Here is a 13031-nt window from a genome sequence, read left to right as displayed (position 1 = left end):
TATTCTTCTTCTATAGAAAGTGTGATTGAAACACGAGCCGGAATGCATACCCAAATGCGTCTATAAAAAGGTCAACTAACCCCGTCTGAATGACCGCCTCGGGGATTTTCAAAACATCCAAGATAAAGGAACCGTTTCTCTACTTTGTTACCGATCAGCCATGGCAGTTCCATTGAAATCATTCATGTCCGATCTAACCGGAAAAATAGCTTTAGTGACTGGCGGACATACCGGGCTGTGAGTGCGCCTGCCTTTTACTCTTACTTCGATTAACTCTGTCCCGTAGAGGTTTCGGCACGAGTATTGAGCTAGCAAAACATGGAGCTCGTGTGTATATAGCAAGCCGTTCACCATCCAAGGTTAGAGATGCGATACAAGAAATTGTTGCTGAATGTCCTGAGGCAGATGTCCATTTCCTGCCTTTGGATCTCGCAGATCTGGCTAGCGTGGTTAAAGCAGCACAGATTTTCAGGGAGTACAATCCCCTCTTCGATTCACAGCGTTGAAGCCGTAGTGGTGCTGACTTGGGATACAAGACGAGAGTCGGCTCTTCATTTGCTTATAAACAATGCCGGTGTAAGTGAATTTGCTGCATTTTCCATGTTCCATCACTGATGCCCATGTCATAAATAGGTGATGTGCGTTCCATACGAAGAGACCAAAGATGGGTTTGAGATGCAGCTTGCGGTAAGATCTAGACATGAATTTTATTGAAAGTGCCATAAACTAACAACTTCATTCCAAGGTCAACTACGTAGGTCACTTTCTGTTGACACGACTTATGCTGCCGATTCTCGTCACTACATCCAAATCAGCACACGAAGGTGAGGTGCGAATCGTGAACGTATCGAGTGACGGGCATGGAAAGCTTGCACCAAAGGAGGGAATCGTCTTCTCTGACCCGAACTTGAAGCGGTACTCTGTTTGGACTCGCTATGGACATTCCAAGCTTGCCAATGTGCTGCATGCCAACGAGCTAGCCAAAAGATATGGAGAAATCATGTCGATATCTCTCCATCCAGGAACAGTCAAGACGTAAGCCGCATCCCTGAACGATAGGTATTTCTAAACCCAAAGAGACAAAATTGCTGATGTTTGAAGCTAGAAACCTCTCAAAAGGCCCGCTTTTATCCACCCCATTATATCGCCTCATCAAACCGATTGTGGAATTGGGCGCTCCTGGTCCACGAAAGGGAGCAACAAACATTCTCTTCGCAGCTGTCTCAACGTCACTTGACATCAAATCTCATAATGGAGCATATTTGCTGCCAGGAGGGAAGGTTTCCGAGCCGAGCAACACTGCAAAGGACCCGCGAATGGCTTTCAACCTCTGGGAATGGACTGAAAAAGAGCTAAAGGCTCGAGGGATTGTTTTCAATAAGTGATTTGTCGTGTCAATTACAATGTGTAGAAGCTAGGCCTTAGTCAGGGCGTAGAAAGCCCGCTGACCCTTCTCAATAGACAGAAATATTTCCAACCTTGTGTCGTCAGCGTGAGACTTTCCGAATCAACAGCTGTCAGAATTGTGCTACCACGGTGGATAAAAGTTCCTCGATCGCTAGCATCAATACATCCTGCTGCGCCCGTAGATGTGATCCAGGTGAACACTTCAGGGGCTCTGCGGATCCAAAAGGAGTAGTCGATGTCGGCCATCAATTTTTGGAGCAGCTTCACTTTTTCATTAACGGCGGATATATCCACTCTTTGCAAACGCAGTCTTAGCAGATCCCAGTATATCAAACAGCAGAGTCGACAGCAAGCATTCATCCTGCTGATAGTGTCCACGGCTGCTCCCCTGGTTTCTATAAAGCGAGGTAAAGTATCATTCCTTGCCAATGCTAAAGCTTTCTCCACTTGTGCGGTAATAGTAGCCTCACTGGCATCAGATAGCTGGTCCATCTTGATAGAAGCCTCATATACATCAAATATTGACTCAATAATCTCTTCTCCGAATAGCGTCCCGGCCTTCTGAAATGTGCTGCTGGACACAATGCTTCGAAAAATCGAGCTACTACGAGTAGAATTGTCGTACAAGAAATCCCAAACGGGCGGTGTGTCAAAAACACACGAATAAGAAAGCATTGTCCTGTGATTTTGTTAACTATGTGAGGAAAGGGAGGAAGGCCATACAACATACAGTTTTATAACACCTATCAGTGGCTCCAATTCGTCAATTAGGGATTTTTGTCTTGATAGGAGCATTTGTATAAGACCTTTCTGGTGTAGAATTGCCGATTTTTGATCCATTGCCACCATCTAATGTGTTGTCAGTGCCTGGTTAGGTTATATCTAATCCCAAATTGGGACAATTTGTTTACTCACATTATAAAAGATTAAAGATAACACCGATCCCAAAGTACCGTAATTCAGCAATGGAACGTCCTGATTCAAGCGTTCACTTAACATTCTAATCGTCGATGTTTGATGATACAGTGTCACAGTGGAATTCTGACGACCTTTCAAGATATCAATAGATGCAGATGCACTGAATAGTGTGGCGTGGAATAAACACGGGTCTGTCATTGCATGTTGGATCCATATAGAGCCGATGTGTTGTTTGAGACTATTCACAAGCGCAATGTCAGGTGACAGATTTGCGGATGTACCGACTAGCCTCAATTAGACCAAAGTTCGAATTGAACTGTGGAGGGGGGTTGGATACTGAATGTAGAAGGCTGACTTACAGAATTGTAATAAGCTTGGCATATAGGGACGGTATGTGATGGGAGGGTTAAATGGAACGTTAGGTCCGAGTAGATAATACGAAATGGCGCCAGAATCAAAACATTGAATGCGGATTTTACCCTCAGCACAGCCTGGCAGGGATTGGGCTGAGACCAGCTTTGCAGCTCCATAATCACAGCCCAAGGCAAGCCTAGTGGAATTCGTGTCAAAAGGAGCTATTTCACTTTTGGGACGATGGGTGTGCCAACATACCTTGAACACCGAGAGCAAATCGGAAGGAGTCGATCACATTTACGTTTGCGTATCTTGCACCTCATACAAGATTGGCTCGATTCTTCGTGTACGAGTCTTTCCCCTCCGCTGTTCGGTACAGTCTCTACGATTGGAGACGTTGAGGTAGCTGCGTAGTGGCATTTTCGATTGAGTCTAGATCCTTGGATTCAGTGCTAATGAATACTATCCAAAGCAATATAGACATACTTTTTGCAACGAGAACAGGAGGGACGCAATTTGTCGCATTGTCTCTTGCCGGCTCGACACGGCAGGCACACTAAGGGAGCTTTGTTGCAGATTCCCTGATCCTCGGCCATGACGGGCTCAGTACATGTAATGAGCAGAAACAGAGGCACGCACTTGCATCAATCACAGGTCGTGTTGCTGATAGTTGATTTCCCCTCGGGTGTTGGAGACAAGTTTCGAGCGCAAGTGGTATCGTAAGGATATTCAACAACTTTTTTCAAAAATTAGCGTGGCTCGATACAGCCGGGGCACTTGCAAGAAGATGAATTCACTCAGCCTGGTCCTCGATGATCACAAGCACATCGATGCGGGTGCGGGTGCGGGTGCGGATGTGGGTCTCCTCATCTTCAGGCTGTGGAAATAAAAAACAGGCACGATTTATATTCGACCAAAGTTAGTTTTTCAGAATTATTATCTGTGTCACGAATTTTTGAACTTCAAGTGGTAATCTGCCTCTGAAGTGGAGGTTCTAGATCAGCCTTGCCTTCCACATAATGTGAGTAAGTCTTTATTGGGAGCATCCAGTATAAGTAGCCCTAGATATGCCCTCTAGACCTCGATTGTATCGCTTGAAAGCTCTTACTTCAACCAACCAACTACTCATTTCATACCACCGATTTCAGACGGTGCGGATGCGGATGTGGATGCGGCCGATGCACCGTTCGTCTCCGAGCCTTTTCCAGAATCATCCGGGAATATAAGACTGAGCACTGCGAAAACCGTGGCTATTTGTCTGAATCACTTAGCTTCAAGTATTGATCCTTGGTGTTTAGTCTGTCACTTTTCGTTCAAATTACGTATGACCATCAGAAGGGAGTGTAAATGCCTCCTTGATTGATATGTCTATCTATTCAAGCACTACGACCGAGATTGGAAGCCAGCTTCCAATGTGAAAAAAACTAAGATTCAAAGGAGTGCAGAATACAAGATATAACCGACACATCAAATCAAGTCACACCAGGCCATCCATGCACCAACAGAGGTAGACCGTGGGCTGCCAGCAGGTCAATAAAGCCGGACCATCTTCCACTCAAATAAACCAATATCGATAGAAAATTGCTAGTCATCAACCAGTAGCTTGGGATCACGTTTGTATMCCTCCTCCAGCCACTCTTGGTTTTTTCTAGACTCCGCCTCTGCCCAAGACTCTGGCTTCTTTTCTTCTGCTTTTGGCTTGTCAGTCTGCTTCAGAGATTTTGTGCCCGCCGATTTCAAGGATGATGATGATGATGATGGAGATTTCATGCTTAAAGCCTGATCTGACATGATTTATTCGAGGGTTGGAAGATCTTTGAGTATTGACTTGTAACCCTGACAGTGTTGTGTTTTGGGTTAGGTGTTATCGAGAAAAGTATAGTTTTTGAAGAAAGAGAGTATTCGATAGAAAGAAAGAAGAAGTAACAAAGCACGGTGGGCTCTCTAGGCATATTTATATCCAAAGTCAGTCCAGTTGTTGAGTCACGTAGATTACATGTACGTTCTCGAGAGAGCCAGTACGATCTGACACTGTCAGTACCACTGACTCTAACCGATGACTCAAAATTAAAATAGCAATTTTTGTGAGAATACCTGACTGTTCGTCTTGACTATGTAGAATGTAGAATTGATGGGTCATATGTCCAATCAGTATATAGAATAGGCACATAGGCTACATGTATTCGCCCACATGCAATTACTACCTACCTAGGTATCGTCTACATGTATGAATTTGAAGCAATGCCCTAGGCTAACGAGACGTCTTTCAGAGGCTATAATCATCATTCAAGTGAATGATTATTTTGTAGACAGTTACTTGTTCAATAAGTCCCTTCCAGCCAAATAATCGTGGACATGACATAAAATTCGACACCTGATTTATTAAACATTCAAGCTCCACTTATGAGTAGTACTCATAAAGTAGAAAACAGAATATCAGCAGAGTCCCCAGATCACAGACAAAGCTAGATACACCATCAACAACAACCATTCATAAATCCACCTTGCTTTTTGCTTCATCTTCATACCTACGTAATAGTGAATTAGATACCATAAACTTAGAACATGAGTCACACTTTGTCTGGTCAGGTATAAGGTCATGGGTTTCTCAATCCACTGACTGTATTACACGGCTGGTGTACACAGTTCTTCTCCGATGGTTCTCCACCGACCATCCGAACTTATCAGGACTGAACACTGCGAAGTTGATGAATATTTGTCTAATGACTTGGCTTCTAGTATTGATTCTCATGTTTGGTCTGTCACTGTTCTCTTCAATTCCGGGTATGGCTATAATAAAAATGTGTAAATACTTATTTCATCCTCCTATGTATATACACACGAATAAACAGCTTTCTTCTAAGAGACATATCGGGTGGAAGGAGTGCGGAATGCATATATAGACCTCAAGATCCAACAGCCTATTCCAAAGCCTCAAGCAATCCTCAGCCCGTACCCAGGAGCAGTCATTGGGCGTTCACACAGACCTCTTCGGCGGCCAAGAACTTCTAGACTTCAATAGGATTTCATCCCTCTTCTTCTGCTCCTCTGCCTCCATCTTGTCATCCTTCCTTTCCTGTACCTTTGTCACTTGCTCAGCTCCCTTCTTGTCACTCTCGTGTTCTTCTATGACGATTTCGGGAACCCCCTGGCCCGTGGAGGTATACGAGTTGGCATTGTCAATGTCTCCCTTTTGACCCAGGGACAGTATGGCTAGTGCTTTCAGCAGTGATTCGTTATTTGAGTGTCTGTCTGACATTATTGATTCCGGGCTTGATAGATCGACGAGGTTTAATGGGATTGAGAATAGCGCAGTTTCGGCGTTAGGAAAACATAGAGAATAGGAAATCTCTTGGTTTCTGTAAGGATTGATATCTAATATGGTAATTTAGACTATGATTCATCTTATTGACTCATTCATAAAGTCGTCGACAGAGTCAGTATCTGAGTCAGTACCAGTCATGACCTGACCGGTGATTATAGATGGTCAATAGCAATCAATATATAGACCACTCCATTCTTCTTCTATACTGGTACGCAATAACTTAATTCGTCCACAAATCTGGAAATAGAAATTTAGATAGAAAAAGATGTCTATTCGATTTTCTCTAACGCGCTCTGGAGATTTCCTTGTAGCGTTGTGAATATTTCACCACTTCGCTCCGAGGTTAAGTTACAAGGAAACTAGAAAGCCCTCAAATTCCATGCCCCATTCCTCCTTTATCTCATCCGCGTAACCGAGGTATCGGTCATTTCATCGCATTCATTTTCTCTGTTCCCTCGACGAGCGGCACCCAATCCCGTCTCCTTTTACAGAAATACTCCTTCTGCGGCGCCCATTCTTTCCCTTCGAGATTCATCGTCCCGCTAGTCACAAACACCATTCCCTCCAGCGTCGAATTTTCCACGAACAGATGCGATCCACAGTTGCCGCAGAAAGAGCGGTTTATGGTGCTGTTTCTTGCGTCGGTTTGCGTATCCTGGTATGTTTTCAAGTGCTCGTGACCGGTACGGACGTGGAGTTGCTGATATAAACATTATTAGAGAAAATTGACATGGTATGTTAATAGACACTATGAGATGGCTTTGTACTGACTGTCTTCTTATAAGTCCCATTTGCCATAAAAGCTGATCCAGACGTCTTTTGGCAGTTGATGCAGTGGCACAGGGCGTTTAGCATGGAAGCTCCTGATAGTTCATACTGAATTGACCCACAGAGACAGCCTCCATTGATTGTAATCTCACTCATATCGACTGATGCACAATAAACGGAAGCAACATATCTGACGATTCAACAAAAAAAAAGGGAGGCCTTCTCTGTCTTTTTAATTACTTATCTTTGGTAATTCCTTCTTAGTCGACATCGAGGATCACGGCACGGGAATCGAAGCTCCGCCGTCCGAGACCTTCTCCGAGACCTTCGCCGCTATAGTAATAGGTTACTCTGTAAGTCTAACACAAGGATCGCGGCACGGTAATTGAAGCTCATCCGTCTCCGCGACCTCACGATAATATATTTAAGCGCCTGAGTAAATGCAGGTACTCGTCCAGTGCTTGTCCCCACCTCTCTTTCAAGCTTATTGAAACGTAGTAAATATGCTATATGCTCTATTTACCTAAATATTAAAAGTTCATCTAGACTCTGGTTGTAGGATCGAGTCATTCATAGATTAGCTTGTCCTAGACACCATGCCTCGTTATGGAGTCAGGGGTTACTCGATGCCATGATTGTAGAACGTGAATCATGAATGACGTACAGACCATACTGATTTTGCGGTACTCATCAAACATCCGAATACATTGGGAATAGACGTAGTGAAAATGGCAGACGAATCTTCTGAATGATATACTCGAGACAGCAAGAGTAGGATATCGAACACGTATCCACGTTATCCTAACGGCCATGTCCCAGGTCTACATCTACGAACAATTCGCTTCACCCGGAGAACGCTCAATGCTTCGTCAATCGTTTCTCATGATTTGAAAATAAAGCTAGCCCAAAGCTTTGCAAATCTAGATCCCAAAGATCCTCCTCTATGTAAGCATCAAACCTAGAATTCAAATAACCCTCCAAATCCGAATATCAGCCGCTCACCCGACCTTCCTCTCATGCCTAATTCCTCATTCCCCTGCCAGGGTCCTTGTATCTGGCAGACCAAACATCATATCCTCCCAACCCATTTTACCATCGATGGACTATCATCATCAACTAATCCCTCGTTCAGCGCCGTTCCCGTCTCAGACTTCGCGCAGGGTTAAGTTCCAGACCTCTTTCAGTCGGGCCATCATCACCATCTTGATCATTTCGCTGACTCCCGCGCGCGAGGTCATCGATCATGGCATCAAGAACTTCCTGCTCCGACTGCGCGGGTCTGACCTTCTCCATCGACTCATTCACACGACGCTGACGATTGGCATAACCATACCCATAACACTCATAAGCCGGGGGCGAGTATGCAACTGCTGGCAGTGTAGGCGACAAACTGTAGGATTGCTCTGATCGACGAAGAGAAGCCCTAGGCGTCGATGGGCGCTCAATGATATATGCCGGCGGATTTCCTAGGCTATAAGAAGAAGCACTGAATGATGATTGCCGAGAAGCTTTGGGTGTTGATGAACCTGAGGATGAGACATCTTCTTCGTATTCATCATCTCCTTCATCGTCGTTTATGTCTTCGTGGTGAGATGTAGTCGGTCCATCGACGTCTACGACCAGCGCTCGAATGGTGGGCGTTGTCATGGAAGCGGAAGAAGACGACTCATTTGAGTGGATTGGAGACCCCAATTTTTTAGCGCGCGTGAGGGCGTGTCCTTGGAAAGTTTTGGCGGGAAGATATTCAGGCTCTTTGGGGCGGCTGATTTTGGAGCGTTCGTCGTTGGGGGGATCGTTGTCCATTTCGAGTCGTGGATAGATCGAGGCGAGAGGGTTTTTGAGGTTTGTCTGCGTTGAAGTTGTATGATCAGTTTCTGCTATTTCTAGAGATATGGACAAAGACTGGCTATGTGTAACAATTTCTAGAGGCAAAAAAAGGTAAAACAGGTAATTTTATACTCACAGCTTCAGCTCAGAATCATACAGAAAGGTAAATGTCTTGCATGGCCATGAGACCTTTCACAGCTCAATAGTCTTCAACAATAATGGCATCAATGAGAAGGGGAAAACAATAGCATGAGAAATATGTCTACGAAAAGCCGGAACCTTCTTTGCACCTGATCTTTGTGGTGAGGCTCGTCAATGGCATTCACATGGTGGCCTAAGGCACTTATTATTTCCTCTTTCGGAATTGTGCTAATATATTTCCATCATTGGGCTTAGTAGAAATGATTGAAGGAATATTCATGTACTACAGTTCCTAGACAATTAAACAAAAGAAATTCAAAGGGGGATGAAGTGGTTGCAGATAATGTCTCATCGACTATAGTTAGGGTTTGAATGATCCCGTGGTCATGTACATCTACGTTGAGTAACCTGAAGCTGATGTCAAAATCGATACATTCACATTTCTGAAAGATAAGTTTACGCGAATGAGACATGACTTAAATCAAGTAATATATATGATTAAATATTAAGTAGTATATATAACTAATGTAACAGCATTATTTCACTCAGCTCATCGAGCTCGAGATGATATCTCATCAGATCATACATCGAATTCATACATCGTCACGTCAAATCTCACCCCTCTGACCCTTAAAACGTCTCCATAATCCTATACAGGAACTAGTAGCGAGCGTTGTAGCCCGCAGTCTCAGGCTTGTAGCCAGTCTCGACTTCACCGGGAGTAGGGTGACCGGGAAGAGTGTCGGCGCCAGCGGTGTCAGGATTGGTAGTCTTGTTGCGACGCCAGAAGCCGCGACGACGAGTGGAGCCAGAAGTATATCCGTTGGCGGGAGAAGGACCAAAACGCTTCTCGCGGCGTCGGCTGCGGACCATAGGGATAGCCAGGAAGAAGGAGACGATAAAGAGGAAGCTAAATATATTAGTATATTGTGGATGTAGCAAGTTAGAGGGGGGAAGAATTACATCGAGATGATGGAGACAGCAAAGACAGTCTTCTCCAAGCGACAGGCCAATCCCAAATTAGGCAGATAGGTAACGGTCTCCCCGCTTCCGAATCCGAAGCCATTGCTTCCATAACCCGACGCATTCGAGTCCGACGGCCCATTACCCAACGGCGTCGTAACATCGCCCGAACAAGTCTGCGTTCCGTGCCTGGTCATGACGGCAATCGCGACGGAGGCACCCACAAAGCACACATCGAGCACCATGCCCAGCACGCCGAAAAACATAATTCCGCCGAGACAAACGGTGAAGATTGAGCCGAGCAGGGCATAAAGTGTGGCGGCACCGGCGAGACCCTCGACGGCGCGAATCCATTGGGCGATGGGCAAGTGGTGGTTGCTCAGCACGGCGAGGAAGTAGGAGAAGATGCCAAGCATGACGGCGCCGGCCAGGAACTGGAGGATGCGGATGCCATTGGCGAGGATGCGGAGGACGACGCTGCCGAGACCCATGATTCTTTCACTGAAGATATGTATATGTGCGATATTATGTGAGGGAAACGATGATTGTGCAGAAGATCAAGGATGAAAGGACTGAGCGACAAGTCGAGAAGAGCAATCAGGCAACCCCGTAAATATATACTCCGAGCCACCACACTGTCTCCGGTCCTCGTCCCTCGTTCTGAGTGGCTGATGCGTGAGCCCCATGGAGGCTTGAAGATCTACACTGCTGACCTAATATCAATGGAGCTTCTCATTGGCTCCACTGGTAGTCAAAGCAGTCATTTTGTGGGCCATCCTGCATCCAGTGTGGCTCAACTTCCCCACCCATGATGTCACGGACCTTTTTTCCTTATTTTTTTTCTCAAAGTCTCTGACGTTGTTCTCTTACTTGTCGTGTTTTTTGCGTCGTCGAGTTTCCCTTTCGGGCGCTGAGGCTGCGAATTAGGTTTTCCTTCTGGCGCTATTGCTCGGTGGCAATTGTTTGGTGAACGTGCTTTTATCCTTATATCACTGTTATGATGTAAGGTCTTGTACGGAAGTAGTTGCTACGATGTATGTAGTTGGTCGAGGGGGGACGCACCGCCACATCCACGTACCTCGGTTGAAGGGCATTGACGTGAAGAAAGCGATAAACACTAGAGTAAATATCCTCATACGTAATGAATAGTAGCTATACCTGCTTGGAGCTATTATGTCCGAATAAAGCCGGATGTATTAAGTGTGGAAGCGAGAGACGGAGACTCCTCGTAAATTGTCCGTAAAGTTTTGACGCATTGGGTTTGCTACTAGGGTTTCTCAGGCCTAAGCAAAATTAGCTGGTAAACACGATTCTGCCAGGAACGAGCTTGATGACTCTTCAGCTTGGGCGCATATAACAGGAATGGATATAAACCATTGTTTCACTCTAACAAGCACATACGACCATAGGGTGTGGAAAACGTCCGCTCAGCCGTACTTAAGCCACACGCCGGCTGGTTAGTAGTTGGGTGGGTGACCACCAGCGAATCCCAGCTGTTGTATGTTTTTGCTTTGTTAAATTTTTGCTTATTGATTTGCTGATCTTGTATTTCGTTCTGTTGCTGCTTTAATTCCAGCCTGGTTAGGAATTTCTCGCCTGACTAGAATTGCTGATGTGGCATTCGTCTAAACCTTCCCATGTCGATCTACCCACCCCTCTTTCCCAAGCCCCTTATACTGTGTGGATCAATGTTGCATGTTAGTGCTTCTACGGAGTATATGGAATTCGTCTAGTCTTTGATCGCAGCTCTTGACGTTATTGTCCGATCTTCTGCACAAGATAGCGTCTACTTGAAGAAAACAGCCTCATCGGAATGAAAGTCAGCACATACGAGTCATGGTGATAAGCGGTGGATGTCATGGCTTTGATTACTTAGTGGCAGTAGAGCCATCTACTGAAGTAAATAAAGCAGAATACAACTATTTTTAAGCCTACAAGACTGATATCTCACTCTCAAAACGCCGAATGTTCATTCTGATCCAGGCTTGAAATATCCCCAGCCCAGCACATCATGTGGCTGATGGAGGAACTGAACCTATCTCACGATATTGAAACTATAAACGCAGTCCCAACGCATCGCCCCTCCCGAGCTGAGAACAGATTCATCCACTGGGAAAGCCTCCCATCGTCTCGGTGCAACCCCCAGATGCCTCACAACCTATGGTCTCGGTCGAGTCGGCCGTCATTATCGAGTAATTCCTCGATCAGTTGGGGGATTCAAGCACCAGTCTCATTCCCCCGCGCTATCAGCCCAGTCGCGAGGGCCAGTTGGGCGGCTAAACTGAGGCCTGGATGCGCTATCGGCATTATATGTACTATGCCGAGGAGAGTCTGATGTCGCCGATTCAGGTGCAACTGATCATGAACGGTATTTCCCGGTTTCCTACTTACATCATATGTATTGCTGATATAAGGATTGGCCGAACGAAGCGCTGAAAATCGCCCCCATCCCCTTCTTCCTCGAACCCATCACCAGGTTCATATTCAGCAAAGTCAGCGCCCAGTTCCTGGACCAAGAGCTACGCATCTATTTCCGCTTCCTCGAGGATCAGCTGGCGTCTGCGCAGGAGCAAGAGCCGTTTCTGTGCCGTTCAGGCGATATCTAGATAAGTCTCCCTGTTATTGCCGCGCTCAGTCTATCGTTCCGCGCAAGGAGTATGTGGGACTGAATGCTTATGCTTGAAAGATCCAGAATTTGGAGGGTTACCGGCGGGCTGTGGAGAAGGTGGAGAAGATTGAGAGGATGCCTTTTGTGGCGATTTGACGTTCATAGGAATGAAGGAGGATGGGATTGATAGCGTTCAACAATGTAGTCTTCGAAGTGGTTTAGACCAAGCAATCTCAGACTTAGTTACAGGATAGGAACGAGCGGTACCCGGACCGGGATAAAATGCAACGGAGAAACCACATGGCGCAGACGCAACCATACACCCGCTGTGTAATTAGTAATGCATACGACATAGCTTGAATAAGAGCTCGAAACAGGGTTTTCTTTGCCGTCGTCAGTGTCAGCCTGCGAATCCACGGCAGTTTTCCATTAATTTGTCTTCAGATTACTCGTCGGAGTCTATTCCATAGTAATACGGACCTCACCTTCGCCTACGTGGCGCTACAGGCTCCCTGATAGGACTGGACGAGGCTGGGATGAGTAGCCAGGACTGGATCCAATACTGGGTTTAAGACTGGGCTTAGGGGTACTCTTTTTTTAGTTTAGTCGACTTCATCTAAGATGTCATTAAAAGAGGTACAGTTCTCAAACATACCATCTATGTATGTCAAGGCCAGGAAGAATAGTAAGTTAGATAACTATAGTTATATATTAGCAATG

General features: G+C 45.6%; 4 protein-coding genes across 4 annotated transcripts; 2 read left to right on the top strand and 2 right to left on the bottom strand.

Moving 5' to 3' along the window:
• Positions 1 to 366: 366 nt before the first annotated feature.
• On the top strand, positions 367 to 1385 carry BHQ10_003263 (uncharacterized protein; the record flags this gene model as incomplete). The annotated part of the gene is made up of 4 exons (XM_040875500.1): positions 367 to 576; positions 634 to 687; positions 746 to 1035; positions 1106 to 1385. 4 exons carry the CDS (start codon positions 367 to 369, stop codon positions 1383 to 1385), a joined length of 834 nt encoding a protein of 277 aa, XP_040731767.1.
• A 6515-nt stretch (positions 1386 to 7900) lies between these two features.
• On the bottom strand, positions 7901 to 8575 carry BHQ10_003262 (uncharacterized protein; the record flags this gene model as incomplete). Its single annotated transcript, XM_040875499.1, has 1 exon — positions 7901 to 8575. The coding sequence occupies one exon, from the start codon at positions 8573 to 8575 to the stop codon at positions 7901 to 7903; it is 675 nt and encodes a 224-aa protein (XP_040731766.1).
• An 825-nt stretch (positions 8576 to 9400) lies between these two features.
• Positions 9401 to 10194, bottom strand: BHQ10_003261 (uncharacterized protein; the record flags this gene model as incomplete). Its single annotated transcript, XM_040875498.1, has 2 exons — positions 9401 to 9650; positions 9704 to 10194. 2 exons carry the CDS (start codon positions 10192 to 10194, stop codon positions 9401 to 9403), a joined length of 741 nt encoding a protein of 246 aa, XP_040731765.1.
• Positions 10195 to 11995: 1801 nt separating this feature from the next.
• Positions 11996 to 12309, top strand: BHQ10_003260 (uncharacterized protein; the record flags this gene model as incomplete). Its single annotated transcript, XM_040875497.1, has 2 exons — positions 11996 to 12071; positions 12134 to 12309. 2 exons carry the CDS (start codon positions 11996 to 11998, stop codon positions 12307 to 12309), a joined length of 252 nt encoding a protein of 83 aa, XP_040731764.1.
• Between the last annotated feature and the right edge of the window lie 722 nt (positions 12310 to 13031).

This window comes from Talaromyces amestolkiae (genome assembly GCF_001896365.1).
Source record: "Talaromyces amestolkiae strain CIB chromosome Unknown scaffold5.1, whole genome shotgun sequence".
NCBI classification, from domain to species: Eukaryota; Fungi; Ascomycota; class Eurotiomycetes; order Eurotiales; family Trichocomaceae; genus Talaromyces; species Talaromyces amestolkiae.
This window is presented reverse-complemented; position numbering and strand designations above follow the sequence as displayed.